The following is a 27,323-nucleotide window of genomic DNA, read 5'->3' on the forward strand; positions in this document are numbered from 1 at the left end:
GGAGGAGACATTCCTGAGTGGGGCACAGCTGTCTGCCGGTCGCCCCCTCCCCCCGGCGCTCGGGCCCCTGAACCCCCGAAGCAGGGCGCCCTGTGGGCCTGGGCGAGGGGAAGGCACCCTTCCACCTGCCTCACGCACACATGCACACTCCTGGCAGAGACTTCCAGGTCGGTTCCCTCGTTACGAATAAAGACGTCGCCACAGGATCAGGGAGGCGACACCAGCCTCAGTGGTTAGAATCCACTGACCGAGTCAGCCCTGGGGCTGTGGGGACCTGGCCTGCGGCTCCGCCCTGCCCAGCAGGTGCTGCGGGGGGCGGGGGTGGGGGAGCAGACTGAGCAGACCAGCAGCGCGCTCCTCTCCATGCTGGTGGCTCTGGGTGTCCTGTCCCTGCACAGGCTGGCACCCAGCGGCTCCGCGGGGCTCCCCGCCCAGCTCCGGGTGTGTGGCACTTCCCTTCTGCCCGTGTCGGCCTCCCGCGCCATTTCTAAGCAACAGCGGCTGCAGCACTGGGAGCAGGCAGCGGCCAGCAGCGGCACCTCAGTCACCTGGGCGGGGGCGGGCGGGGCACCCGGCCCGGCCTCCCGCAAGGGCTTCGAGGGTCCTGGGGCCAAGCAGCCCCTCCCGGCCAGGCCCTCCCACCCCCCCCTCCTGCCGGGGTAAGGCCCTGAGTCCCTGCCTCGGGGGTCCGGGCCTCCGTGTCCTGGGTCAGCATCCCAGTGGTTGGGGCGCGAAGCCGGACTCTCCCGCTGAAGCCCGGCTACAGAGGCCGACTGGAGAGACACGCACCCACCGCGGGGTGAGACGGGGACCCCGGGAAGTACCCCGCAGCCGCCTGCTGCCCCAAGTCCCGGTGGCCTCATCCACCCCCAGATTAAGCGCCACCCACTATAAATGCGAACTCTCCCGCGCGCTCAGAACGGACTCTTACCCGGCGTCTTTGTCCACCAGGAGCGCCTCCTGCTCCTCGGAGCCAGGGTGGCTCGGAGCCTCTGCCATCGGGCCGGGGTCCGGGCCGCTTGGGGCTGTGCGTGTGCCTGTGACTTCGGCTGCTCCCTCAGGCGGCTGGTCCCAGCGTTCCCCCTCCCCCAGCTGGGTTTCACTTCCCCCTTCCGGCTGCAGGTTGAGGTTTGAAGGGCACTGGGGCTGGGGTTGGGGTGTTGTTTTTTAATCTGTTGATGCAAGAGAAGAGAAAAAAAAAAAAAAAAAAAAACCCAAGCAGTCATCAGGAAGTGTTAAGCAAGTTGCAAGGGCCAGCGGTGACAGAGAGGGGCCCCGGGAAGGCAGCAGTGCGTGCACGGGCCAGACGGTTGTCGGGACGCCTGTCGGGGAGCCCCCGTGGGCTCCTGAATCCCCCACAGTCCTGGATGGAAGTCTGGGCGCGGCAGGCCGTGCATAAGCACCAGGACACGGGTCCGGCCCCCAAGCCGCCACGATAAGCATCCTCTCTCTGGACGGAAGCCTCCCGGGAGCGGAGCACAGACGCACCTGTTCTCCGAGCCTCTCGAGGCCACACCTCGGGCCTCCCGACTGGTCTGAGCTCTTCAGGCCACTGACCGCTGGGGCCCGTGCCGCACACCCCTGCTTCCTTTACTTCCCTGAGCTGCTGGGTTCCCCGGTCTCCTCGCCCCCACACTCAGGGAGCTTGGAGCTGACCTGGCACCATCAGCATCACCAGGCCCTGGAGGTGGGGGCGTAGGGGCTCCCCAGGGCGGCGGGGAGGGCAGTAGTGCCCCCAGAGCGTTCATGCTTCAGGCTGGGGCCTGGCCAAAGGACAAGCCGACTGGGAGGCGGTGAGGCGCCCTCGTCCCCACCCACACGCAGCGAGGAGCCTCCCCATTCAACACCGTGAAGGGGGTCCCGCACCAGGACGGCGCAGGGCCACCGGGAGGGAGCTCTCAGCCTGCTGCCTCCCCCGTCCCCCCTGGGGTTCCCAGGGTCACTCTCGCTGTCCTGCCCTGGACCAGGATGCAGTGGCTGGACGTCCGTCCGAGCGGGGGCTGGGCCTCAGCCTCGCGGCCGGCATCCCCAGGGACACGGGCCACCCCGGATCGGCCCGCCATTTGGTCCTTCCTCTGCCCCTACGGTGAGGTCGGCCCCAACATCACAGCTGGGAAATTTAGGGGCCTTGCCAGGAATGGTGAGGGCAGACAGAGGCCGGGTGCCCCTCCCAAGACATGTCTTCCAGCCGCCACCATGCGGGGCCTCTGGGTCAAACGCTATTAAGAATGTCAAAAGGGAGACCCCGTGGAGCTTGAAAGCCACCCCGAGGGGGGCGCCGCCCTGACCTGCTGGACCCGCCCGTTCACCCCCTCTCAGGCCCTGGCCCTTGTGACCCTCTGGACGCTCGCCGGACCCCGGGGCCCTGGCGGGCTGCTGGCCTCCCCTGCCCACGCCCGTCCTCAAAGGCCCAGAGGCAACTGCTCCCTCCTGGGGGGGGGGGGGGGGGAAACTGTGTCCCCCCCACTCCGGACCTCACAGTGGGACCTGATTTGGAGAAAGGGTCCTTGCAGATGTAATGAGTGAGGATGAGGTTGTCAGGGTGGCCCCTCATCCCATGAGACTGTGTTCTTAAAAAAGAGGAAATTTGAGTGAGACTCGCACGCAGGGCGAGGCCACGTGAGGACGCCGAGGCAGAGGTGGGGGTGCGTCTACCAGCCGGGGAGCTTCAAACAAGGCAGGAAACCGCAGGATGGGGGGGGGGGGGGAGATGGACCCGGAACAGACTCTCCCTCACCGCCTCGGAGGGGACCCACCTGCCCACGCCTGGAGCGGGGACTGGGGGACACCAGTTCCTGCTGTGTAAGCCGCCCTGGCTGCGGGTCTTTGTGCCAGCTGTCCGCCCCCTGCCGTCGAGCCCCGGTGGGCCCGGAGGCTGGGAGGCAGACGCACCCTCCAGGGGCGGGGGTGGGGGGGGTGGGGGTGGGGGGGCTGCGGGCCGCAGGGTGCTGAAGGAGCGCAGATGCGGTCACCCCTCCCAGGGTCACCCCAGGCCTCCCTCCTCGTCGCCCCACACTCGAAGGAAGACACAGAAGCCAGCACAGGCGGGACTCTCATCTGGAACCACCTGCAGTCCTGAGCTCTGGCCCCCTGCTCAGCCCCCCTGCTCAGCCCCCTGCTCAGCCCTCTGCTCTGCCCCCTGCTCAGCCCCCCTGCTCAGCCCCCTGCTCAGCCCTCTGCTCTTCTCCCCTGCTCTGCCCCCTGCTCTTCTCCCCTGCTCTGCCCCCTCCTCTGCCCCCTGCTCTGCCCCCTCCTCTGCCCCCTGCTCTGCCCCCCTGCTCTGCCCCCTTCTCAGCTCCCCTGCTCTGTACCCCTCTTCTGCCCCCTCCTTTGCCTCCCACTCTGCCCCCTGCTCTGCCCCCCTCTGCCCCCTTCTCTTCCCCCCTGCTCAGTCCCCCTGCTCTGTCCCCTTCTCAGCCCCCCTGTTCTGCACCCCTCCTCTGCCCCCTCCTTTGTCCCCCACTCTGTCCCCCTGCTCTGCCCCCTGCTCAGTCCCCTCTTCTGCCCTCTCCTTTGCCCCCCACTCTGCCCCCCTGTTCAGCCCCCTGCTCGGCTCCCCTGCTCTGCCCCCTCCTCTGCTCCCCTGCTCAGTCCCCCTGCTCTGCCCCCTTCTCAGCTCCCCTGCTCTGCACCCCTCTTCTGCCCCCTCCTTTGCCTCCCACTCTGTCCCCCTGTTCTGCCCTCTGCTCTGCCCCCCTCCTCTGCCCTCTCTTTTGCCCCCCACTCTGCCCCCCTGTTCAGTTGCCTCCTCTGCCCCCTTCCTCTGCCCCCTTCTCTGCCCCCCTGCTCTGCCCCTTGTTCAGCCCCCTGCTCTGCCCCCTGCTCTGCACCCCTCCTCTGCCCCCTCCTTTGCCTCCCACTCTGTCCCCCTGCTCTGCCTCCCTGCTCTGCCCCCTCCTCTGCTCCCCTGCTCAGTCCCTTCTTCTGCCCCCCGCTCAGCCCCCCTGCTCTGCCCCAACCCTGCCCCTTAGCTCCTCTGCCAGAACCTCGGGTCAGACTCCCTCCCGGGCCAGCACCCTTCTACGTGCTCGCACCCAAACCTCTCCAGGCTTTAAACAGATAAAGCTGAAAATGCCCTGGACCGTCCAGCCCTGGCCGCCGGGGCTCCCACCCCTCCCTTCACCGGCGGCTCCTCGAGGGGCCCTCCTCGCCGTTCGGCGGGGACAGGGGGGCGAGGATGGGGCGAGGCCTCCCGGGGACCCTCAGTGCCACCCGCGCCCTGCTCTGACGAGAGGGGTCTGCTGAGAAACGGATGCTCCCTCTTTGGGTCCCTTGCTGTCATTCGGCAATGGAACTTGAGAGGTGGACGCCTTGCCTCGTCCATCCTGGCGCCTGCAGACATGTGCGCGGGCCAGTGGCAGAGCGGGTGGTCGAGTGAGGCCGTAAGCCGACCCAAGGCTGGGCCTGAGTGAGCGCTGCTGGCGGGTGGTGGGCTCCGGGCGGGCTCCTGGCTCGGGCACTGAGCCGAGCGGCACACAGAGCTCTGAGGCCGGGGCCAGGGGGAGGTCTGTGCAGGGTGGGCAGTGCAGAGGGACACGGTGGGGGGGGGGGGGGTGGTGCACTGACTCCACGGGGTCTGCGGGCCACCCGGGCAAACTGTCCAGGGGCAGCTGGGGCCGCGGGCAAAGTGACCTCAAAGGCCCAGGTGGGACGGGTTCCCCAGGGAAGACAGTGTCAGGACCACACGCTCAAGTGACATTGAGTGACAGGATGCTGGAGAGGGGCTGGGAGGACGGACGGAGTGAGTGAGCAGGAGAGGTCAGGAATGGAGAAGCCGTCTACACGCAGGGCAGGGCAGGCCAGAAAGGACAGCTGGTTGGTCAGAATCGGGGAGCTGGCGGAGCGCAGGGGTGTGTGAGGAGGCCCGCGGAGGCCTGAGCTCAGGGGGAGGGAGTGCCAGCACGTGCCAGCGCCCAGGGCCGGAGCAGTGTGGGCAGAGGATTGGGGGCGAGCCGTGTGGAGCAGTGGGAAGGGTGCTCTGAGGGTTCAGGAGGGGACACTGAGCACGAGAGGACAGGGTGGGCTGGAGAGGGTCGTGGGCTCAGCCGTGTCCCTATGAGCTCGGGCCTGGGAGCAGGGCCGCACAGGAGATGGGGACTTGTAGGTGATCAAGGTAACACGGGGCCAACGGGGTGGGCCCTGGTCCCGTGTGACTGGGGTCCTTGTAAGAAGAGGGGATCGGGACACAGACACGCACGGAGGGACGACCCCGTGAGGACACAGGGGGAGGACGGCCGGCCACACACAAGGAGAGGGGCTTGGAGGGACCCAGCCCCGCCCACGCCTGGACCTCGGGCTCCGGCCGCCAGGATGGGGGATGGTGACCGTCTGCGGTGTGAGCCCCGTGTGTGGGCCTTCCTCGTGCGGCCCCAGGACACTGACGCAGGGACCTGCTGCTCAGGAAAGCGGAGCAGTTGCTGTACCAGACAGCCCTGGGGGCTCCGCCCTCACTCCGCCCAACTCTGGGGCCGAGGTGTTGGGGAGGGGTCTCCGCAGCTGTCCCAGGACCCCAGGCTTCTCCTCCCTGAGGGCCTCAGAGTCCCCGGCTGGCACTCCATGCCCAGCGGCAGGGGAGGGGCCTGGAGACCGTGAGAAGGGCTGGGGGGCCAGGGGCCCGGCTGGATGCACACGTGCCACCGAGAGCTCAGCGTCAGGGCGTCACCGGTCCTCAAACTGCGGGCCCGGGAGGGAGAGGCAGCAGTGTCCTCGGCAGCCGGCAGGTCCTGCGTCAGCCCCCTATGAGCCCCGGGGTGAGACAGTGAGACGGTGGGGTGCCCAGGATGCACTGGGGGTCCAGATGGTGCGGTCAACATCTGGGCAGGAGGGGACAGGGAGTCTGAAAGGCAGCCGGGGGCGGACAGGCTGGGGGGACCCCAGGGGAAGATGGGTAGACAGGCAGGTGAGGAGGGGCCACTGGCCATCTGGGGGTTCCCTTATTCCATTTTATAGTCGGGAAAGGCCCCGGGGAGGAAGGTGAGAGCCTGGTGCTGGGGCCTCTGGTTTGGGTGATGTGGGCCCAGGTCACTGGGGGTCGTGGAAGGGCCTGGTAGGGCGGCTGGGAGGTGGGCCGGTACCGGTCTGCACCTGGAGTTGCCAGCAATCCCCTCCAGAGCGAGGGGGTGGTGCGAGGCAGAAGGGCCCCCTCCCCGAGGCCGGCCTGGAGGGGCTCGGAAGTGGAGGGTCCCAGGGGACCGAGGTGGGCACTGGGGGGAGAAGCTGTCTGGATGGAGGGTCTCCTGTGGGCAGGGCCCCCTCCCAGCAAGGACGTTGGTGATGGGCGTGGCTAGGAGATGGGGGGGCAGGGGGCGCCCAAAGTCCCATCCCTACCCGACGGCCTCCCTCCCCTCTAGTGATGGCCGTCTAGGCCCAGACGTGCTGGGCCTTGGGGCCTGACGGATCATGGAGGTCTTCCTGGAAGAAGTGACTTGAGGGAAACTGAAGGTTGGGGGGTTGGGGGGGCGGGCAGCCGAGGAACAGCCCAGACATGCTTCCAGGCCCAGTACTGAGGCAGGTGTGTCATGTGTGAAGCTGGGGACACGCGCTGGTCCCTCCCCATCTGGCCATCCAGTGAGGTGGGCATTCTCTTCTCCCATTATAGTCGGGGAAACTGAGTCCCAGCAGCTGGCCAGGAGGTATCAGGGAGGCAGAAACAGAACAGCAGAGGACCCGGAGGCCTCACAAGGGACAAAGGCAGGTCTGGACCCAGAGAGCTGGTGCTCAGGGACCAAAGAGGGGACAGGTCACAGGGGCAAGGCTGGCCGGGGAGAGGGGTGGGCCTCAGCAGGGGATGCTTGCTCACAGAGGAACTCTGGGCCCAGGGCCCCACTCGGGCTTCCCCTTGGCCGGCAGGGCAGGGGTGGAGGGGAGGTCCCTCTGAGTCTGGGCCAGTCCCATCAACTGGGAAGCCCCTGGACCATGCCCGTCCCCAGCTCCACCCACTTCCAGGTTCCCCAACGTGGCACTGCCCACTCTTCCCTGCCTCCTCGGGCCAAGGCGGCTCACCCTCACGCACCCTCCCACCACCTCATACTGGGGTGGGGGGGGCAGTGTCCCCCCAGGCCCACCCTGCGGTCCCTGCCCGGCCCCGGGAGGGGTGTGGGGTCCCCCGGGCCCGCGCTGCAGGTCCCTGCCCGGCCCCGGGAGGGGTGTGGGGTCCCCCGGGCCTGCCCTGCGGTCCCTGCCCGGCCCCGGGAGGGGTGCGGGGTCCCCCGGGCCCGCCCTGTGGTCCCTGCCCAGCCCCAGCAGGGGTGCGGGGTCCCCCAGGCCCGCCCTGTGCCCCCAGTGCTCTCCCGGCCTGTCCACGCCCATGTCTCCACATCCAACACCTGGTCCACGCATCTTGGTCGATTCCACCTCATCTGTTTTGACGGTTGCTCGGGAATTTTATTGTTTCGATGGTCAAGGAAAAGTTTAACTTTGGAGAAATTATTTCAAACTTACAGAAAAGTTTCAAGGGTGACGATACACAGAACACGGGCACATCCGCCCCCTCTCAGCTCCTCGGCCCCGAAAGACCAAGGGGGCCTGCTTCCTGGGGACGCCCCCCCCCCCCCCCCCCCCCCCCCGCACACTTGCCGGTCTGCATCCTTGCGACCTGCTCCCTCAGTTATGTTGCTGTATGTGGATTTGTTTGGCCCACCTCTCTGCTTCCCGGCTCATCTGTGGGGCTGCTCCCCCAGCCCTGGCTCAGCGCCTCCTCCGGGAAGCCCTCTGTGGAGGATGGTGTCGAGGACAGGGAAAGAGCTGTGGGCACGAACCTGCCTCACACAGGCACACACAAGCCCACCTGGACGCGCACCAGCCTTGCCCCCGCCCCACGCCCTCCTGCCCTTGACCTCCTGGGCTGCCTGCCATGCTCCCCCTCCTCACCTCTCCCAGCTGAGGTCCCCTGGGGCTTCCTGCGGCTGCATCCACACCCCGACCTCCAGCATCACCGACACGGCAGGCCACGGCCGCCGTACCTTTGGCGCCCTGCTCCTCGCTTCCGGGGTCCTTCCTGGGCAGCATCCGGCCCGGGCCTCCAGGAGCAGCGTTCTCGTCCCCTCCCCCGCCTGCTCATTGTTGGGGATCCCCCAACACTCATTTCTGAGGATGCCCGGACCCCCATCTCCAGCCCAGACCCCTGCGTCCAGCAAACCCACAGCTGAGAGCCGGCCCCTCATTTGCTCAGAGCCCCCTCCCTGGGGAGCAGCCCCCCCCACCCCCCGCCTGTTCCCATCCCCCTCGGGGACTCTGTCTCTTAAGTATCTCCCACCCCTCTCCCCTCCCTCCCTCCCGGGAGATGGCTGTGGTTCCTGTGCCCTCCCCCACTCCAGCCTCACTCCTGGACTGCCTGTTCTCCACCCGTGGAGATCTTTCTAGAATGCAGAGCCCCCTCTGTGTGCCGGGTGCTGGGCCGGCCACAGGCTTCACGGACATCCCCGCCCGAGGCTGTGTGTCTTTTGGGGGACACCAGGACAGCCCGGCCGTGTGCGGAGAGGGCTTGTGGGGCTAGCTGTGATGTTTGCTCCTTGTCCTGTTTGCCTGTTGTAACAAACACCAGTGAATCTTCTTCCCAGCCCGAGTCACGGCATCTGTCCCTGCGTGGCCCCTCCCATCACCTTCCCACCCAGGGGGTCACTACCTGGGACTGTGTGTTTGACATTTCCTTGACTAGAAAAAAACCAAAAAACCCCATCATTTCTCCACATGGTGAGTCTTCCCAAACCAGGATGTTGAGTCTCAGGGGAGCCGGGTGTCCCTGCCTCCCGAGGACCCTCCTGGTAGGCAGGGCCCCTGGACAGCTGCCCAGGTCACCCTGTCGGGTCTGCGGTGGGGTGCTGCCCCTATCGCTCTATCCGGCCACCGAAACTGTTCGTTGAACTCACTGCCTGCCTTGCCCACTCTCAGCTCTGCGTGGGGAGTGCCTTGGCCCCCAACATCCTGCCGGAGCTGGAGCTGGGGGCCGTGCACGGGTGTCCGAGCTGGGAGGGCCTTCGGGGAGCTCCCCCAAGGGCAGGGTGGGTGGCCTGGCCTCCCCGGGCATCTCTCCTGGGTACCCCTCCAAATATTTGGGTGTTCAGACCTTGGCGGGTCACCGTGTCACTCCCCACAGAGGAGGTGGGACAGCCGTGGCCTTGCCGTGACCGTCCTCTTCAGGGCCTGTCAGGGACGGCCTCCTTTGACGTTGTGAGGTGGGCCAAGGCCTTGGCGGGGGGGGGGGGGGGGGACAGACGCAGCGTGAGCCCTGTCGCCGGGCCTGCCGTGGGGCCAGGTGGGCCTGCCATCAGCCCCCAGGCGGGAGCGTGGACCCCAGCCCCGGTGTGTCCCTGCTGGATGGGCACCAGCCACCCCGGGAGGGCTGTCTGAGCCGGGACTGTGCCCACGAGCCCCCTGTGGGAGGGATGGGGGGCCACCCATGTCGCATGGAATCACGCCACACAGAGGGTCTCTGGGCCTGGCAGGTCCCCTGATGATGCCATGCAAATGGACAAATGATCTCTTCTCCGCCACCGTGGCTCCGACGCGGCCCAGGCCATCTGCCCCCAAGCCCTCCCAGGGCGGGTGAGTCCAGGGCAGGTCTTGGGGAACAGCGGGGACGGACCGCTCACCACTGACCACACCAACCCACCCTGGGCCAGCACCCCCCGCACACAACAGTCTGCTGGGTGCCCGAGGCAGTCGGTGGGCAGTGAGGCTGCGCAGGACCAGACCAGACCAGTCATGGGGATTGGAATCCTTTATTGAGCACTTAGACGAGCCCCATCCTCCCTCACTGCGCCGGGAGCTCCGGGCCCTGGTGGGGCACGGGCGGCCTAGGACTCGGACTCGAACATCTTCTTCCTGCCCTCCATGCCAGACTTCTCCTCGATGTTCTTCCGCCAGTCGCCCACGTCGCGCAGGTCCCGCTCCTGGGGACGGGCCAGGACAGGGCTCAGGAGGAGGCTGCGGGTCACCCCTTAGCCTCCCTGTCACCCCCCCCCCCCCGCCCCCGAGGCGGGCAGCGCAGTCGAGCCCCCCCGCAGACACCCCGGGAGCCTGGGGCCGGGCCGCAGCGTACCTTCTCGGTGTCCTCCTTCTTGACCTGCTTCAGGTTGGCCCGAAGGTCCATGCACACCTTGTGCTTGGAGCCCAGCAGCGCCTTGAGCATGGCGTCAGCCGACATGCGCACCCGTCTCAGCGGGGGCCTCTTGAACTTGCCTCTCAGGTCGAACAGCTTCTGGTTCATGTCCTCCAGCTGCCGGCGGGGAAGGGCTGGGTGGGAGCCCGCGCTGGCCAGGCCCCCCGCCCCCTCCCGTCCAGGGCGCCCCTCGCCGCGTCCCGGCCCTCCCCGCCCCCCCCCCCCCCCCCACCGGCCGCTCACCTCCTTGCTGCTCTTCTGGACCCTTATTTCCATGTCATACTTCTCCTCCTCGGCCGCGTCGATCTTGGCGTGCAGCTGTTTGCAGAGCTCCTGGGGGTGGGGGCAGCGGGTGGGCGGGCCGCTGCCCACCCGACCTCCACCTGCCCTGCCCCCTCTCTTGACCGGTGGGGAGACCAAGGCAGCAGGCAGGGGCGCCGCCAGGGGAGGGTACCTGCACTTCAGACATGGAGCCGGGGACGTGCAGTGGGGGGCAGTGCTCAGACAGGTAGTTCTGTTTCTCAGTCTCACGGCGACTCTCCTCCTTCTCCAGCTCGGTGGCCGCGATCTGGAGCATCACACTCTGCAGGGGGCGGGGTGGGGGGCAAGCCAGTGAGGGGCTGTGGGGGCCTCGCCCCGCGCAGACCCCGGGACGGCCCTCTCGGGGCCAGCGCCTACCTTCAGGTGCTGTCTCCGGGCCGTGATGGCCCTGTTGCGTTTCTGTGGGGCAAGGGGGAGGGGGCAGAGTCAGGGCCAGCCCAGTCCCCAGCACCGCCATATCCCCTCCCGCTCAGCCCGCCCCAGGCCGGTGGGCCCTGTCTAGGAGGCAGCTGGACACCGGGGCTCCAGAGGCCCCCCCGGTGGGGGGGCTGGGCCCAGGACACCTGTACCCAGGTGGCAGGTTGGGTTCAAAGGTTAAGGGGAGGGGAGAAGTGGGAGGTGCAGGGCATCCCTACAGAGCCAAGGCTGTGGTGGGGGGGGGGGTTGGGGGGGTGGCAATCGGGAATAAGAAGCGATTCTGGTGACCTGGCCACACAGCCTCACTTCCCCTGCCCCACGAGGCACTGGCAGCCACTTCCTGTTTTCGCCCCTGTCCTGGTGGCTGGGTGGGGCTCGTTCGTGGGGGGAGGGCTGGGCAGCTTCCCTCGAGCTCTGACCTTTGACCTATCCCAAGTAGGGGGTCCCATCCCCTCTGTGTCTCATGCCCCCCCTCAAGTAGGTACTCACCTCCTCACTGTCCCGAGAGTGCAGGTGGGATGGGGGGAGAGAAGACAGAGGTCAGGGCGTGGATGAGGCAGCGTGGGGGCAGGTGGGAGTGGGAGGGGGCCAGGGCGGGGGCTGGGGGGCTGTGGAGACCCCCCCACCCCGGGGTGGGGGAGGGCAGGGGTGGCAGGGGCCCTGGGCTCGGATGGAACTTACTCCCCCATCCTGAAGTCCTGGGCTTAGAGCCTGTGGGAGAGAAAAGGCCGAGGTGTGAGGGCGGTGGCTCGTGTCCTGCCGTGGACACCGGCTGCCCAGGTTGGGGGTGGGGGTGGGGGCGGGGGCGGGGGCAGGCCTCGCACCAAGCCTGCCTGTTGCCCTGCCCCCACTCCGACCTCCTTGAGGCTCTGTCTTGGAATTGCCAGGGTGAGAAGAGGAGAAAGTGTTCCCAGAATGTCCCAGGCAGGGCCCGGAGTGGCCGCAGCTGTCCCTGAGGGAGGGGTGGGACGGGCCAGCGCAGGTGGCCACCAGAGCCATCCAGCTAATTTTAGCTCTGCTCCTTCGGCTTTGGGCCCAAGTGCATGTGAGAAACCACTCCCCGCTTTGGCCTGGGGTCCCCGACCCGTCAGATCTCCTCCTGGTGTCCCACTCAAGAGTGAGGCCTGTTGATCGGGGGGGGCCGTCCTCGACCCCTGCCGCCCCCAGGCCGTCCCCCGACGTATCTCCGGCTCACGCCCCACACCATGCAAGCCCCCGAGAGAGGGCTGCTGGAGGTGGCCCCCAGCCCCCAGACCCCCACCCAGGGAACTCATCCTGCAAACAAGCTCCAGAAGCGCCTGTCCTGGCCTCTGCCGGCCGGGCTGGCCTCACCTAGTGTCTGAGCAGCAGCGTGAGGAGCGAGGTCAGGCCGCAGCGGCAAGTTGGGCTGGTGGGCCCAGGGGGAGGGGTATAAATGGCCTCCCCCAGGCTGGGCCCCTGCTCAGAAAGGGCATGGAGCCCTCCTCAGACCAATGGGGGCACAGGGGCCTCCCCACCTGCCCAGGCCGCCTGGCCCGGCCCAGCCGCGTGCTGTCATCCAGTCCAAGAAGTCTTGGCGGTGGTGGGGGGGGTGGGGGTGGGGGTACACCGAGGTTGGGTTGCTCTATTTAGAGCTCAGTGACGAGTTCGAGAAGCCTCCCTTGTTCTTGCAAGGAGCCTGTGGTCAGATGTACTTGGCCTCGCCGGGCCACCTCGGGGCACACGGCTCGAGATCAGCTGAGGGGTCACTCTGGTCCTAAGTCGGGGTCCACACTGCGGTTTCCCCACAGTTTCCCCTGGGCGGGCAGGCTTCCTGGAGGGAGCAGTGCCCTGCATCTCACTGCTGCCTCCCAGCTGGGCCGGGCATCTCAGGCACGAGCTGGCCACATCCCTTCCTTTCCCCAAGGCCCAGACCCCCAAACACGGCCTTGCGGCAGTGGCCAGGGCCCTCTAGGTGGGGGCTGCCCTCCCCTAGGTGGGATCCCACCCTCCCTCCTGGGAGAAGAAGGGAGGGCGCCTGGACGTGCAGCCGGCTGGAACACCCTGCCCTGGGGTGGTTCCTGGCTCATTCGAACGCGTCCTGCAACCCAAGGATGGTGACACCACCGCCTGGGAGCCTCTCCCTGACCTGAGGGGGCCTGGGGCCCGCCCGGCTGCCCGGGACTGAGCCCCCTCCCCCCACCCCCACACTGCCCGGGCCCCCCACCCAGCAGAGACATCCGGAGGAGCATGGCTTGGCATCCTCTGAGCTGGGGGTGCGTGGCCCCAGGCCTGCCGGCCTCACGGGCCACAGGGAGGGTCAGGGGAGCTAAAGCCATCCAGATGTGTGGGGGTTAGCGCTGCACTCCTGGCCGGGGCTGAGCCCCCGAAGGCCGGAGGAGGCTTCCGAAGGTATCTACTGCCCCCTGCCGTCTGGAAGAGGCGGCCCTACAGCGGCCTTTGGAAGGTTTGGGGCCCTGTGCAGTGGCGGGGGGGGGGGGGGGGGGGGGGGTGGCGCGAAGCGGGCCCCCCCCAGGTTGGAGTCCTTTCCCTCCACCGTCACCACCCCCCAAATGTCTCCTCATCACCCACACTGTCCCCACGGGGCTGGCTCCAGCCTACCTCCCACCACGCTGTCCCTGCAGCCCCACTGACAGAGAGGGCTCCCTACCTCTTCACACCGTCCCCATGGGGCCTGGAGGGGACCCCTTCACCCCCCGAGGCCTCGGGTCCTTTCCCCACAGCGGTGACGGCGGAACCCCTGCCCCGACCGTGTCCCCGAGGGCTCAGGAAAGACACAGCACGGCAACGGGAGGAGGCGTTTATTAGTGGTCCCGTGGGGCGGCTTGGACAGGCGCCCACACCGCAGCCTGGGAGGCCGAGGCCCGAGGGCACTTTCAGGAGCCAGGCAAGGGCAGGTGCAGGCGGGGCTTCAGGGCCAGGGCTCCGTCCACCTCCCCGGCGGGCCGCAGGCGGTGCCACTGGGCAACAGGCCGCCGGGCGTGGGCCAGCATGTCGGCCCAGTGCTGCAGGGCCTGACCCGAGGCCCGCGCGCCCAGCAGCACCTTGCCCACGGGCTCGGCCCGGAACTGCGGGCCCCGGGCCCAGACGGCCAGCACCAGATCCACGCTCTGGGCAGAGGCGGGCAGAAGGGCAGGGAGGGAGAGAAAGACAGGGGTCAGCTTGGCCCCAAGGGTGGGCCCGCCCCTCCCACCCCTTTCTCCAGGCAGCCCACCTGGACCTGGCTGAAAGGCACGAGGAAGGTGAAGGCCTCGTTGAAGTAGGGGGCGGCCGTGCCCTTCCGAGCCGAGGTCTTTCTCTTCTTCCACTTCCTCTGGTTCAGCATGAGCTGGACCTTCACGTAGGGGTCTGGGCAGGCAGAAGGGGTCAGAAGGCATCCCGGGTCCCAGGGCCAAGCACAGGGCTCCCTCTCTCTCCATGTGGAAGGGGCAGGGAGGGCTCTCACCTGCCAGCCCCGGGCTCAGGCCTCGGGCCTCCAGCACGACGACGGTCAGCCGGCCCGAGCCGGGCACATACCGAAGCGAGAGGCACAGCTCACCCGAGGGCTCGGGCTGCGGGCAGCGAGATGGGGGGGCCTCGGTCTCCACCGCCCCCCGACCCCCGGGGCACCCCGGGCAGGGCCAGGCCGGAGTCCGGCAGTCCCTGGGCTCACCTCGGTGGTGCCCGGCGGGCCCAGCTGGTACCACTGCTCTAGGACGTGCTGCGGGTCCACGGTGCCCAGCGGCAGGCTGAGCTCAGCCAGCGGCTCGGGGGCAGAGAACCGCCTGAAGCTTAGCACCTGCACCCGCAGGGCGGTCCGAGCCAGCTTGCGTTGCGGCACCTGCAGGAGAGCGTGTGAGCGGGTCCCCTCGCCCCGGCCCCGGCCCCCCGCACCCCTCCTCAGCCCAGACGCACGTGGAAGCGGCAGGTCTCGTGGAACGTGGGGCACAGCGTGCCACGATGCACCCTGGTCTCGTGCATGTGCCCCGCCCCCGTGGAGAGGCTGACGCGGGCGTAGGGGTCTGCCGTGCCGCCCTGGCCCCCGGCCCTCAGGTCTGCGGCCTGCTTGAGGCCCACCTGGATCTGGGAGCCAGGGGCTGCTCAGCCGGGGGCCGTCCCCGGGCGGCCCCGCGCCCAGCGCCCGCCCGGCACCCGTCTCCCCTGCACACAGCCCGCGGACCCTCTGGGCCTGCAGAGGCGGCCCCTCACCTCCTGGCTTCCAAAGTCATACCCCAGGGAGAGCAGCAGGCGTCCCCAGTGCTGGGGGCCCCCGGGGGCAGACTCCGAGCTCTCCACGTCCGGTTGCACCTGGGGCGGGTGGGGATAGGAGGTGGGGGCTGCTGGGACCGGGCCCCCGTGGCAGCCCTGGGCCTCCCGGGCCCCAGCCCCAGGTCTGCGGTCCAAGCACCTACCTCCAGACCAGGCCACAGAACGGCTCATATCCTCAGTTCTGTGGCACAGGCCTTAACTGATGTGCCTCCCCCACATCCGTTCTTGCGGCACTGCCCTCCTCAAGGACCTTCCGTGGCTCCCCGTGGCCCGACCCCTGGGGCTGGCGCTCGGGGCCTCCCTCCTACACTGCCTTCCTCTCGCCTCTGCTCATCGCTTCCCCCGGCCGGGAGGGTCCTCCCTGCCTGGGCCTTGAGCTGCCCTCTGGGACTGAGCAGCCCGCAGCTGGTGCCCCTCACCAGGTGGATGCTGGTGGTGCCCTGAGGGCCGCCCAGGCCCACAGCCTCCTGGCCCCTGGGCTTCTTCCTGCAGCCCTGGCTGCGGAGAAGGCAGTAGCAGCAACAGGCGACACAGAGGAGGCAGGACACGGCGAGGACGCCGGCAGCCACAGCGATGGCCGTGAGCGCCCAGCTGGGCCCTGGGGGAGGGCACAGAAAGGGGCCTGAGGTGCATCCGTGGACAGCAGCTGCCCCCACCGGGCCCGCCATCCCCACACCCCTGCTGGGCATCCCGCAGCTCACAGGGGAGCCTGGCGATGAGGTCCGGAATGAGCCCGGGTACAGCTGTGGTGCCCGCCGGGGCCAGGGTGCTGTGGGCGTCTGGGGGGCGCCCCATCTCCCCTTCCTGCTGGCCTGGAGCAGAGCGCCCGGGTGGCCGGGTCACGCCCGGGGACGGCCCCGCGGCCCCCGGCCCCACTACCCCATCTGCCCAGCAGCATCAGCCCAGGGTTTGCCTGGGCAAGGAGGCAGCCCGGGGTAGCTGGGGGCAAGGGCTGTGAGTAGAGCCGAGGGAGGAAGGCCCCGGCCAGACGGCCGGCTCTGCAGACACAGGCCCAGCCTCCTGGCTGCCTCCCCAGCCCCCAGCCCCCAGCCCCCAGCCCCCAGCCCAGCAGGCCAGGCCTTCCTCACTGCAGAGCCTCTTCTTCCAGGAAGCCCCCTCCCTCCCGGCCTCTCTCCCCTGGGCCCTGGGATCTGCCTGGGGGCTGTCGCTGGGGTCCCGGTTCACCCCCGCCCTGACCTCAGGCCTGCCATGGTTCTCCGTCACACAGGTGGAGCCTGTTCACACTTGCGGGGCGGCGGTGGAAGGGGGGCCCTCTGGCCCGGGAAGTAACCTGGGAGCGTGGGGGTGGGGGCTCTGAGGGACCGGGGCTCTGTTGAGGTCATGGGGGCAAGCAGGGGGAGCAGTGGGGGTCGACTGCTGGGGGGAGCTGGTCCGAGCAAGCCTGGGCTGGAGATGCGTTCCTGGCCTGGGCGCCACGCCAGCCACGCCTGGGGAGAAGGGTGAGGTGGGGGCAGGCAGGGACAGGGTGAAGCTGGGAGAGGCCAGAACATTCCTTGCAAACTGACTCAGCAGCCGCTGCCCGGACCTGCCCACCTGCCGACCTGCCACCCTTCTTGCTGGTGGGAGGGGAGTGGGCCTGGTGTAGCCTCCCTGCCAGGGGCCTGGGGTGGGAGCACACCCACGTCAGGGACGTGGGGCTCTGAGCTGGGGGCCAGTGCCACGACGGGGCATCCTGGGACCCCAGACCCGCGGAAGTCTCTCTCTGGCTCAGCTCCTCCTCCCCCCCTCCCCCACCCCCCCGGGGAGCACTGGTGGCCAAAGTCACGGTTCTGGCCACCAGGGGCCTCCTCCTGTTTGTCCACAAAGGCCAGGCCGGACCACCCCCTCCAGGAATCACCAGGCACCCGGCCTGGATCCCCCGGCTCCTGCACGGCGCCCAGGCCTCACTCCCAGAACCACCCCAGCCCTTCCGTGTGCTGTGGATGGAGCCTCTGCTTAAAGAGGCGGGGAAGCGCCCAGACCCCAGGTGGCCCGGCCCCCAGGCCCGGCTCTGTCACCCCTGCAGGGGCTGTGTGCATGCTGTCCCCACGAGGCCTCTCACAGACCAGTAGGCGAAGGGACAGGAGCAGAGGCCCAGGCCCATGGAGCCACAGCACCGAGAAGGGACGTGGAGGCAGGTCCCGCACGCAGAGGGAAGGGCCCCGGGCCTGGTCCGACGCCCGCCCTCGCACTCTGGAAATTGTAACCATTTTGAACGAGGGGCTGCAAGTTTTCTGCACGGGCCCCACCAAGTATGGAGACGGGTGTGGCCGGGGGCCCCTCGGGTGAGCCCCTGCCGTGGAAGCTCACAGGTCTCCGGGCCCCATGTCCCCTGAAGGACACTCCCAGGTCTGCTCGATGGCCTGAGGGCTTCCAGGGGGTCGGAGCCCCCAGCTCCCCGGGAGCCAACCTTCCGGAAACACCAGGGCCTGTGTGTGTTCTGGGATTGGAACAGCTCCACTGGAGGTTTTTATGGTGGAGAATTCCAGATAGGTTGTCGGCTGGAGAATCCCGGCGCGTGCGTGCCTGTGTGTGCGCACACGCCTGTGGGTGTGCGCACACCTGCGGGTGTAGGTGTGTGCGTGTGCCCCTCCCCCCGCCCCTGCACGGGGGCGGGGGCGGGGCCGGGCACGGACGCACGAGTACTGCTCGCCTGGCAGGATTCCTGGGCCGGCCTGGGGAAGGTTGACCCCAGGACCGCAGGAGATGCCTGGAAGCTGGCCCTAGAGGGTCCCAGGACCCTGGGCAGGCTGGCCACAAGGGCTGCAGGACCCCAAGGCCTGGGAGAGGCACAGGGTCCCTCAGGACCGCCAGGCCCCCATGGTGGTGCAGGTTCAGGCAGGCGCGCCGCCACCAGGTGGCGCCGGCCGCTCCGCTGGACCCAGCCAGCAGGTCCGGCTTCTGGGAAAGTGCCCGGGAACCCCGGAGGGGGGGTAGATACCCAAGGGCGACTCTTGGGGGCCATGGGAGGGCTGTCCGGCTCTCCTACCCCAGCGCCCCCCGCCGCCCTCCAGGCCTGGAGCCACCTCCGGGAGGGGCCTTCCCGCCTACAGCCCAGGAGGCCGGAGGTCCCTCCCGGGTTCCACCCCTGCTCCCTCTTCTGTGACCCGGCAGGGAAAAGCCTCTCTAGTGCTAAGGCTCTTTTTCCCCAGGAAGGGGGCTGGGCATCCTTCCTAAGTGGAGTCCCTGTCCCGGCCACCCGCTGTGGGACACACCCTCCCGCCGCTGTGCAGATCCGGCCTCAAGGCTCCTTGTGGAGCAGGACGGCCTCGTGGCCACCTGTGTGCACGGACCCAGCTTGGCTCCCACTGCTCTGTGCTGACGCTCGATGTTCCTTCCATGCCACCCCACCCTACTCGCCCTTCAAGGCCTGTGTGAGCCCCACCTCCTCCAGGAAGCCCTCCCCGTGACTCCCCACCCTCCGACCACCTGACCTGCCAGGCCGTTTGTGCTGGGTCCACCCTGCCTCTCCCACTCGGGAGCCCCGACTCTGCCAGGTGGAGGGATCCACGTCAGCCTGGGGCTGGGCACCCACGGAAGTCAAGCCAACCGCTGCCCCCCATCAACAGCCCAGCTGGCATTGTTTGTACTGTGGGAGGGAGCAAGTCTCCCCCTCGGGAAGAGCAGGGCTCCCCCAGATGTTGTTGGGGTGACAGTCACCACAACCTCCCCCGCCCCGGTGTAGAAAATTCTCACCTGCTGCCTGAACTTCCTGCGGCCGGCCTGGCCTCCAGGCCTCCTCTCTACCTAGCACACGCAAGGAGCCGTGGCCGGGCCTCCAGTGAATGAGAGAGTCTGCTGGGTGGGGGAGGGATGTGAGAGGCAGGGCTTCGGGGAGCCCCACCTCAAGGCCGGAACTGCTGGCCCTCAGGAATCAGGGAACTCCCTTGGGAGGAGGGTCCCCCCTGAGACCCAGGTACCAGGCGTCCAGGCTCCGGGCCACCTCCAGGGGTCCCTCCAGGGGACACGGGGGCATTTCTGGTCCTCCGGAGGCCTGGCAATAAGGGGTTGACCGCCCACCTGGGCTGAACACCGGGAAGCGGGAGGGAGGGACGGCCGGACCCGGTCTGAGAAGGTTCTGCACCCCGAGGAGGGTGTCCTGAGCCCCAGGGACGTCTGGGTCTGGAGGAGTGCAGCTTTCTGGTGCTGCCCGAAAAGGCACAAGGCCACAGCCCGGCCAGAACCGCGCGGCTCGTGCTGGGCAGGGCTGGCCCGGACGCACTGTCACGTGGGCAAGCCGTCACCAGGCGACTATCTGGGTCTGCCTTGCCCTGCTGACGCCTGGGCTTCTGGACGTCACTCCATCCATGCCTGTGCCCCTGGCGAGGCTGGCCTGTCCCCAGAGCTCTGGGTGTCTGTTGGACCAGCCCCCCACCCCCGCCGCCACCCCCAGCTCCTGCTTTGACAGGGCCAGCGGGGCCTGTGACCTCAGCGCCCTCTCTGCTCTGGCCAGCTCAGGTCCCTCCCCGGGCCCGGCCCTGAGTGACCCTTCCAGGCCAGGGCGACTCTCTGAACCCACTCCTGCCCGCGGCCAGACGTAGAGCTGGTTAATGCTTAACAGGAGAGCCGGTGGCACGGGGGCCGCCGGCAGGACTGGTCAGGCCGGACTTCCGGGAGGCTCGGCCTCCGGCTCCGAGGTCGCTCGGGAGACGCTGCAGGTGGGGGGCGGGCTTGCGTGTGCGTGCGTGGACGTGCCGGTCACGCGCGGCTCTGGGAACGCGTCCCCCCCCCCCCCCCCCCCCCCGTCCAGGGGCTCGGCGCTTTCTCCTGGTCCTACCCGGCGATGGGGATTTGGGAGAAGCGGCTGACACCTCGGGGCCACGGGAGCAGGCCGTTGGGGGGCAGGCAGGCGCCCGTGCTCTGGGGGGAAGAAGCAAGGCCGGCCGCACGTGCCGCGGGGCCCTGGTGTGGCGTGAGCACATGTGCCCCGTGCGCAGCTCCCCCCCAGCCCCACTGTAGGGCCTTTGTGCCTGTCCCAGGACACGGGCGCCTCCACGGCGAGACGGGCGTCTGAGCGTCCAGGGCAGGAAGGGGAAAACCAAACAGAGCTGGCAGCCCCCGGCCAGCCCTGCGGCCCCCGAGACGGCGGCTTGGCAGCCGACAGCCGCACGGAGACCCTGGCGGGGCTCCTGGACGGGGGTGCTTCCTTTGAGGTTGCCTGGGGAATGTTTGAGGTTGGAACTCAGGGCGAACGCTGGCTCGGGGTGGCCGGGAGCTGCTGGCACAGAAGCGTGAGACGTGCCAGGACAGCACGCGTGCACCCTGCCCGCGCTGACCCCGGCCGCCGCCCCCCGTTCCCGCGGGCCCCGCGCGCTCACCTTGCCCCAGCCCTGTGACCCACACCGCCTCTGCCCCCTTCCTCTGGGAGTCTGTGGGCTGCCTGGATTTCTGGGGGTGTGACTCCCACTCTGTGGACGGTCTGGGTGCATATTCCCCGCTCACCTGGACGCTCAGGGGACACCCGCTTCCGCGGCCGACTGCGAGCACAGCTTGTAATCCAGCTCCCAGGTCCGAAAACTGGGATTCTTCGTGACCCGGGCCCTGGGGGCCCCTCCTGGGACCGTGGCGGCCAAGGTCCGGTGGGCCCCCTTCTCCTGCTCACCGCTTGGCCCCGTGGGCACCTGAGTCCTGCACTGACATGTCTCCTGTAGGCCTGAGTGCTGGGCCAGGCCCCCCGGTGGCCTCGTTCCTGTGGCTCGGACGCCCTGTGCTCGGTCCACCCCTACCCGCGCATATCACCCTCGTCTGTGGCCGTGTGCGCCATTCATCTGTGTGCTGGGCCCGCCCAGGTGTCTGGGACACCCGTCCTAGGCCTCCCGCGAGCTCAGAATGATGGGGTCATGCCTGGGGTCTTGAACCCCATGACAGAGCGTGTGGAAACTGAACCCCATCATTCTGAGTGTCTGGGTTCTGAGCCCCGTTCACTGCAGTGTACGGGTCCTGTACCCCATGAGCCTGAGTGGGTCCGGAACCCTGTTGGTCGGAGCGCCTGGGCTCCCGTACCCTCCTCTGCCCGAGAGCCCAACTGCCCACCCCACGTCTACAGCCTGGTGGCCGGTCACGGAAAACTCGTGGATTCTGCTCTGGAGGCTCCGCGGACCGTACCCCGTTCCCTGGGGCCTCGGGGTGACTCCTATACCAGCCCGCCCTCTGGGCCTCTCTGTAGCCCGAGGGGGTACACCCCTCAGCCCGGAAAACTAAGGACCCGGAGCCCCCCATCGTGCCTCACCTGGGCGCCTCGGGCCCCAGGCCCGTAGCACCTGTTCTCGAGAGCCGGGTCCCGGGAGGTGGCGGCCTCCTGCTCCTGCCTGCGAGTCTGACGGCCCCGTCTGGGTCCCCACAGCTGGCGCCTCCCCGCCCCGCTTCTGCGTGGCTCTGGGCGACTGGCCCGTCCTGCCGTCAGCTCACCTGAGGGCTGAGAGATCCTCCCTCGTTCACCTGAACGGATGGGGGCCGGGGTCCTACCACCCCGAATCTCCGGATTCCACCACCCTCCTCTGAATTAGGGTCCGGCCCTCTATTCCCCCTTCTTCCTAGCGTGGCCACACCGTTCACGTGAAGGCTTGGGCCCCGGGGACCCGTGGCTCTGAGTCTCTGAGTGTCCGCACAGCCTGTGCCCCAGTCCCCCAAACATCTCAGTGACCTGCCAGTGACCTGAAAGTACTGTGCCCCCAGTTTCCAGGGCCCCTGGGCCGCCCACCCCCAGCCCTGGGCATCGGCGGGCCGGCTCCCGCACGGCACGACTGAAGTCGTCAGGATCTCGGGCGGCCTAGCCCCCAGCGCCCGCCGCTCACGTAGGCCCGAGGTGTCTCTGGACGTCTGGTGCCCGGTCAGGGGCGTCTGGCCCGGGGGAGCCCGTCCAGGCCTGTCCCGGCGTCTCTGTGCTGGGCTGGTGCTCGGTCCACACGGGCTGCTCCCTGCCATCTAAACGCCGGGGGGCTCAGTGCCCCTCCCTTGGGGGTCTGAAGCCCCCACACTGCCCGGAACGTCTGAGGGATGTGACCCCGCATCACGGAGGGTCTGGGACCTGCACCCCGTGACGGTGCACAGACACATCCAGGAGCCTGGAGACACCCTGATGGTGAACGCGGGCTTGCTCACCGGGGTGTGCTGACTGCAGGTTCGCACCCCCCTCCCGAGGGCCCGCACCCCACGCGCTCTTGCTCTGGTCCCCTTTCGCCAGGGCTGTTAGCAGCGTGTGCTCTCAGCGGCGGCACCCCACACCTCCCAGAGGCCCTGCCAGCCGGTTCCAAGTTCCACCGCGTCTTTGGACGCCTGGGGGCCCATTCACGGGTGTCCGGCCTGTGTGAGCCCATTCATCTTGTCCCAGAGCCTGTGTGCTCTATTCATGCGTGGCTCTGGGCAGACTGCACCCCGTCCGCCCACGTCTCAAAGACAGTCTGTGCTTTGTCGCCTCTGTTCCAGGAACAGCTGTCCCGCAGCCAGCAGGCACATTCCGGGCTTTGGCCGGACGCCAATGCAAACCCTGGCATCGCTGGCCGGGCGGCGAGCGGGGGCAGGGGTGGGGAGTGACCGTGCGGAGGGGAGAGCGGGGACCCCGCGGTTGGGGAGCACGCGATCAAAGCCTTCCGTACACGGCGCATGTCCTGGACAGGCTGCCAGCAGGAGTGGCTGGGCACACGTTCTAGACCCCTCCACCGCGTCTGCCGTTTCCCGCCGGGAAGGGGGCGGGGGGCAGCCCGTCTGCAGGGACTTGTTCGCCTCGGCTTGGGGCAGCGTCCGGGGTCGCAGGCCAGGGGGAGGGGCGGAGGCTGCTCGGGGGACACCGCCTCCGGGGGCCGCAGACCCCTGTCCCCTGGGTGCCGTGGGGCCCACGGGAAGATGGGCCCTTTGCTCACACCCCCTCCCCATCGGCCCCTTTTGGGGCTGGCCTCGCTCTGCCCCCATTGTCTCTCTGCCTGTGTCAGGAGTATGAGGGGGTTGTGCATGTGACCCGTCTTGCCCGGGGGGTTCCTGGGGGTCACAAAGCTGTCCCAGCTTCCCAGGGGTTCCCCGGTGAGCCAGGACCCAGACGTGCCCCCAAGGGTTCCCGCGTGCGGGAAGCCTGTTCCGGGGCACGCAGGCTCCCTGGGTGTCAGCGAGGGGTGCAAGGGGGTCTGTCCAGACGTTCTGGTCTGGGTTCCCGGGGTGGGAGGGAGGCTGGCTTGTATTCTCCGGGGTATCTCTGGGTGGGCCTGCCCAGTGGGGTCCCCTCTCTCAGCACCCCACAGGCCCAGTGCTCCCCCCACCCAGGTTGGAGCGTCCCCGCCTTGCTGTCCTCGCCTGCCTCGTTCAGTCTCTGGGGCCCTGGAATCACCTGGACCCTGGGCCTGCCCCTTCCCAAGCTGCCTTGGAGCGCGCGAGGCCTGACCACCGGCCCTGCTCCCACCGCCACTGCGGCCCCCTAGCCTCCCCCAGGTGTGTGGCAGGCCGACCCAGGTTTCTGGCAAGATGCACAGGAGACCACTCTCAAACAGGCGTGGGAGGTGGCGGGGGGACCTCGGGCCGTGCTGCCCCGAGCGAGGGTGGGGGGCCCCGGGAGGGTGTGTGGCCAGGTCCTGGCCACCTCTCGGGGTCCGGACACGTGTCGGGTGGGGACAACGTGTGGGCACGCGGAGCCTGTAGCGACCACACACCCGCAGAAAGTCCACCAGGTGCAGACCCCGGGCGAGGGTTGTGATGCCTCATAACAGACTCAGGAGCGGGCGGGGCCGCCAGCAGGTCCCCACTCCCGCCGTGGTCCCTGCGCAGCCCCGGCCGACGCTCAGGTTGGGGCGCCCGTGAGGCGTGTCCGGGGCTCCCTGGCCTCCCTGGCGGCATGCAGCTGGCGGTCTGCAGGTGGCCGCCAGAAGTGCTGGCCGGCCCAGGACCCTCCCCGCAGGTACCCTCTCCTGGGCCTTTGCCAGCCTCCCAGCTGTCACCCCCAGGGCGGCCGGGGGGCCCCTGGATAACGCAGGCCCCCTCAGCGTGCCCTGCCTGGGAGGTCGGGCCAGGGCCGAGGTGGCGGGGTGGCCGGGGCAGGGCCGGATCAGTCAGGTTCCAAGCTCCCCCTGCTGTCCGCTGGCCGCTCCTGGAGGCGGCCTGACCTCCGGCTCCCGCCCGACCCTCCCTGCCCGCCCAGCCTGGCTCCGCCTGCCGCCCGGCCCGGGCCCAGCCGCCCTGGCAGGCGTTTGGGCGCCCCCTTCTGTGCACACACACCTCTCGCTGGCCCCTGCAGCACAGGCCGCTGCCTGACCCTCCCAGAGGCCCGTCCTGGGGCCCCTCCCCACGGAATCGCCGTTCGGGGACCCTCTTCCTGGATCGCAGCCCCGTCCTGGGGTCCGGTCTGACCAGATGCCTGCCCAACCGGCCTTCACCCTGCGACCCCTCCTGCCCCCAGACGAGCTCGAGGCAGGACACGGGAAAGCTGGGTCATCTCGAAATGGGGTTTGATTTCCTGACCTCAGGCCTTCTGCCCAGCACCCCCCCTTCCCGCCCCAGCCAGAGGGCCACCTGAAGTCCTGGATATGGAGGCATCAAAGGCCACGGATAGAGTCGCTGTGTGGTTGGCAGAGAAAGAGCAAGGAAACAGGGAGACACAGGGACCTCACCCGGCACCCAGGCCCTGGGGCAGGCCAGGCCAGGCCATCGGCTCACAGACAGAGGAGCGGCTCCTGGGCGGGGGTGCGGGGTGGGGGTGGGGGCAGGTGGGGCCTGGAGATGGCAGAGGACAGCAGTGAGGTGGCCAGAGGGGACAGGGCAGGGGCGGGCTGCCTGGGGAGGGCCATGCCAGTGCCCCGGCATCCCCACAGAAGGCTCGTCTCCCTGCCCTCGCGCTGTCCCGGCACATGAGCCTGCTCTGGGGGTGGGGGGATGGAGTCCCGGTCCCACAAAGCCCACCAGCTCCTGCTCGCTGGACAGTCACACACGGACCTCTGCAGGTGCTGCCCTGGCCCGGGAGCAGACGGCTCTCCTGCCGGGGTGCGATCGGGCACGGGCCGGGCTGCCTCCACAGCACATGGGGTCTCACGTGGCCAGCGGCCAACTCCACATGTCCGAGCCGTATCTACAGGCCCGGAGCCTTCGCTGGTCTGGGGTGGGGGGCGCTTCTAGCTCCTAAGCTGGCCTCCCGGCCCCACCCCCGGCCTCTAGCAGCCCCTCGGGCCTCTCTGTCCTCTCTGCCCTCCTCTGAACTGGACCCAGCCAGGAGCAAGAGACCGCCACTCCAGCCCTCACCCTGACCTTGGGGAAAGGGACTCCCCAGGCCCAAGCAGGCCCACCCCCCAGTGCAGCTTGTCAACTCCCAGAGCTGGGGCTCAGGGGCACCGAACCAGGCCCACACGATGGCAGATCAGGGGCTCAGGGCACCCGTGCACACCCAGGAGGGCTGCGTCTGCTGTGGGGGTGGTGCTGGGGGCGGGGGCAGGGTTCCACCCGCACAGCCCCTTCCCCACCGGGGGCCGGTTCCTGTGGAGGCCGTGCGTCCCAGGACGGGGACCTCAGAGAATGGGCACCGGCCTCGAGGGGCTGACCTCAGACCCCACCTGCTGCGGCCCCCTCCACTTGCTTCCCCACTCTGGCCCCCCTCCACCCTCAACCCCGTGTCTGACTCCCTGTGGCCCGACTCCTGAGGTCAGAGAAGTCTTGGAGACATGAGGCCCGGAGGACCAGCCAGAGTGGACATGCCCGAGGCCAGCTCGGGGGTGACATGTGGGTGCCGGTCAGGGAGCTCCGTGGTCCACGGCCCAGCAGTTCTCCCGGGAGCCTTTGGCCACAAGGAATGGGGGTCCCTGAAACCCCCGCTCCCCCACGGCCTTACTGGGTGGCAGGACCTTGTGTGCCCGGACACCGGGGCCCCCTCAGGTCAGCCCGGCTGCAGGGCAGAATGGGGTGTGGGCCCGAGGGCCAGGCAGGTGACCCTGGAGCACCACTGACCAGCCAGAGACTCTGGCCCACCCGGCGAGAGACAAAGCAGAAGAAGTATGAAGCCTGGGGGACACTCGGGGATGGGGCCGTGGAACCTGGTGCCCAGGGGCCACAGCAGCTCCACCCACAGGCCAGGCTGTAACCTGCACATCTGGTGACCCTGGTGGGATGTGACAAGACCCCACAAGGGTCCAGGCCAGTCCCTGGAAGAGCAGAGGACGCCGGAGGCCAGAGCCCCGGGGCTGAGCCTGCTTCTGCCCCCAGCGCCGGACGGAGCAGCGCCTGCCCCAGGAGCCTGGGGGGCCAACCACACGGGCCCCCAGTGATGGTCACTGACACGCCCCCGCTGGTGGGTCTGCTGTTGCCGTTGTGGGACCCGCTCCCACCTCTTGCTCTGGGGCCCCGTGTCCAGGGTGTCTGCGGTGAGCTCCAGGACCCCGTGGGCATCCCTGGGGATGGGAGCAGCGTCCTCTGGGGCCATGTGGAGAGAAGGGCCCCTGAGGCACACACTGGCTCCCACTCACAAACACTTGGTGGTCCGAGGGAGCTCGTGGCCGTCCTGTCCAGGCACGGCCCCCCTCGTGAGGCCCTGTTTCCCTGGGTCCTCTAACGGATGGGCCAGACTCCCCACATACTCCCAGAGCCTCCACCAGTCCCCCGCCACCGGCCCGTTGGGAACCTAATGCTGCAGTCGGAACGTGGGTATTCGCTATCCCTGTGCTGGGGGGATCTCACACACGGACCACAGCACGGAGAACGCTAGGATTCTCACCCACATCCAGCCGCCATCACCAAGTGGCCAGTCTGGTCCCAGCCATGCCCCTCCACTCACTGTCCAGACAACTCTCGGGCAAGCCCCGGACACGCACCCCCGCAGACAGGTCACTCTCCGTTGCCCTCCTACCATCACCCCGTCCGGAAAGTGCACAGGCAATGCTTGTATATTGTCACATTTTCCCGACCGCCTCACGGATGGGTTTGGGGTGGTTTCTTTGCATCCAGACCCCCACAGAACTCACACGGCCCTGCGGGCTACATCCCCGAAGCTCCCCGTTCATCAGGAAGCACCCCCCTGGAATTAGTTGTGAGAACAATTTTCCCACATTCCGGATTTTATGGATCATGCCGTATCCTGTCTTCTACACTCTATCCCTCGTTGGACCTGATTGGTTTGAGGTCAAGTTTGTCGGCAAGACTGCTTCAGAGGTGAAGGCACCTGAGTGCTGACGGGTCCCCTCCTATGAGACTGGCCGGCGGGCAGCGGCTGGGGCGCGGCCAGCTAGAGCCACCTGCCGTCAGGCTCCCCATCTTCAGTCGTCATGGTTTTTGCAGCTGCCGGTGACACTTCCTGGAA

The 27,323-nt window shown here is 68.6% G+C and overlaps 2 protein-coding genes across 4 annotated transcripts in view; both read right to left on the reverse strand.

The window, feature by feature from the left end:
- Positions 1-9,703: 9,703 nt before the first annotated feature.
- TNNI2 (troponin I2, fast skeletal type) overlaps positions 9,704-27,323 on the reverse strand; it is a 309,296-nt gene continuing 291,676 nt past the window's right edge. Inside the window, exons 2-6 of the mRNA XM_058690062.1 lie at positions 10,778-10,819; positions 10,554-10,682; positions 10,343-10,432; positions 10,040-10,216; positions 9,704-9,890 (exon numbers count right to left, since the gene is read on the reverse strand). Coding sequence (XP_058546045.1) covers positions 9,795-9,890; positions 10,040-10,216; positions 10,343-10,432; positions 10,554-10,676 — 486 coding nt within the window. The 5' untranslated portion in view covers positions 10,677-10,682; positions 10,778-10,819 and the 3' untranslated portion in view covers positions 9,704-9,794. The remainder of the gene's footprint in view (positions 9,891-10,039; positions 10,217-10,342; positions 10,433-10,553; positions 10,683-10,777; positions 10,820-27,323) is intronic.
- On the reverse strand, positions 13,601-19,341 carry SYT8 (synaptotagmin 8). 3 transcript variants are annotated; one of them, XM_058690060.1, is made up of 11 exons: positions 19,085-19,341; positions 18,761-18,859; positions 18,499-18,554; positions 15,766-15,876; positions 15,484-15,662; positions 15,005-15,103; positions 14,711-14,878; positions 14,469-14,636; positions 14,262-14,367; positions 14,031-14,164; positions 13,601-13,926 (listed from the first exon to the last, which is right to left on the reverse strand). In XM_058690060.1, the coding sequence occupies exons 4-11, from the start codon at positions 15,857-15,859 to the stop codon at positions 13,693-13,695; spliced, it is 1,182 nt and encodes a 393-aa protein (XP_058546043.1). In that variant the 5' UTR covers positions 15,860-15,876; positions 18,499-18,554; positions 18,761-18,859; positions 19,085-19,341; the 3' UTR covers positions 13,601-13,692. The 3 variants fall into 3 exon arrangements, with proteins under 3 accessions (XP_058546043.1, XP_058546040.1, XP_058546041.1); XM_058690057.1 differs by lacking the exon at positions 18,499-18,554 and having other exon boundaries at positions 19,085-19,340; XM_058690058.1 differs by lacking the exon at positions 18,499-18,554 and having other exon boundaries at positions 18,761-19,340.

The sequence above is a fragment of the Neofelis nebulosa genome, chromosome 10 (genome assembly GCF_028018385.1).
Source record: "Neofelis nebulosa isolate mNeoNeb1 chromosome 10, mNeoNeb1.pri, whole genome shotgun sequence".
NCBI lineage: Eukaryota > Metazoa > Chordata > Mammalia > Carnivora > Felidae > Neofelis > Neofelis nebulosa.

Excerpts from the sequence above, each read along its gene's own strand:
- SYT8 (XM_058690060.1), bottom strand. The coding sequence starts at position 15,859 with ATGGGGCGCCCCCCAGACGCCCACAGCACCCTGGCCCCGGCGGGCACC. Across the intron at positions 15,104-15,483 it reads GCACCACCAGCATCCACCTG|GTGCAACCGGACGTGGAGAG; the intron begins GTGAGGGGCACC and ends CACCCGCCCCAG. Across the intron at positions 14,368-14,468 it reads GCCCGCCGGGCACCACCGAG|CCCGAGCCCTCGGGTGAGCT; the intron begins GTGAGCCCAGGG and ends CGCTGCCCGCAG.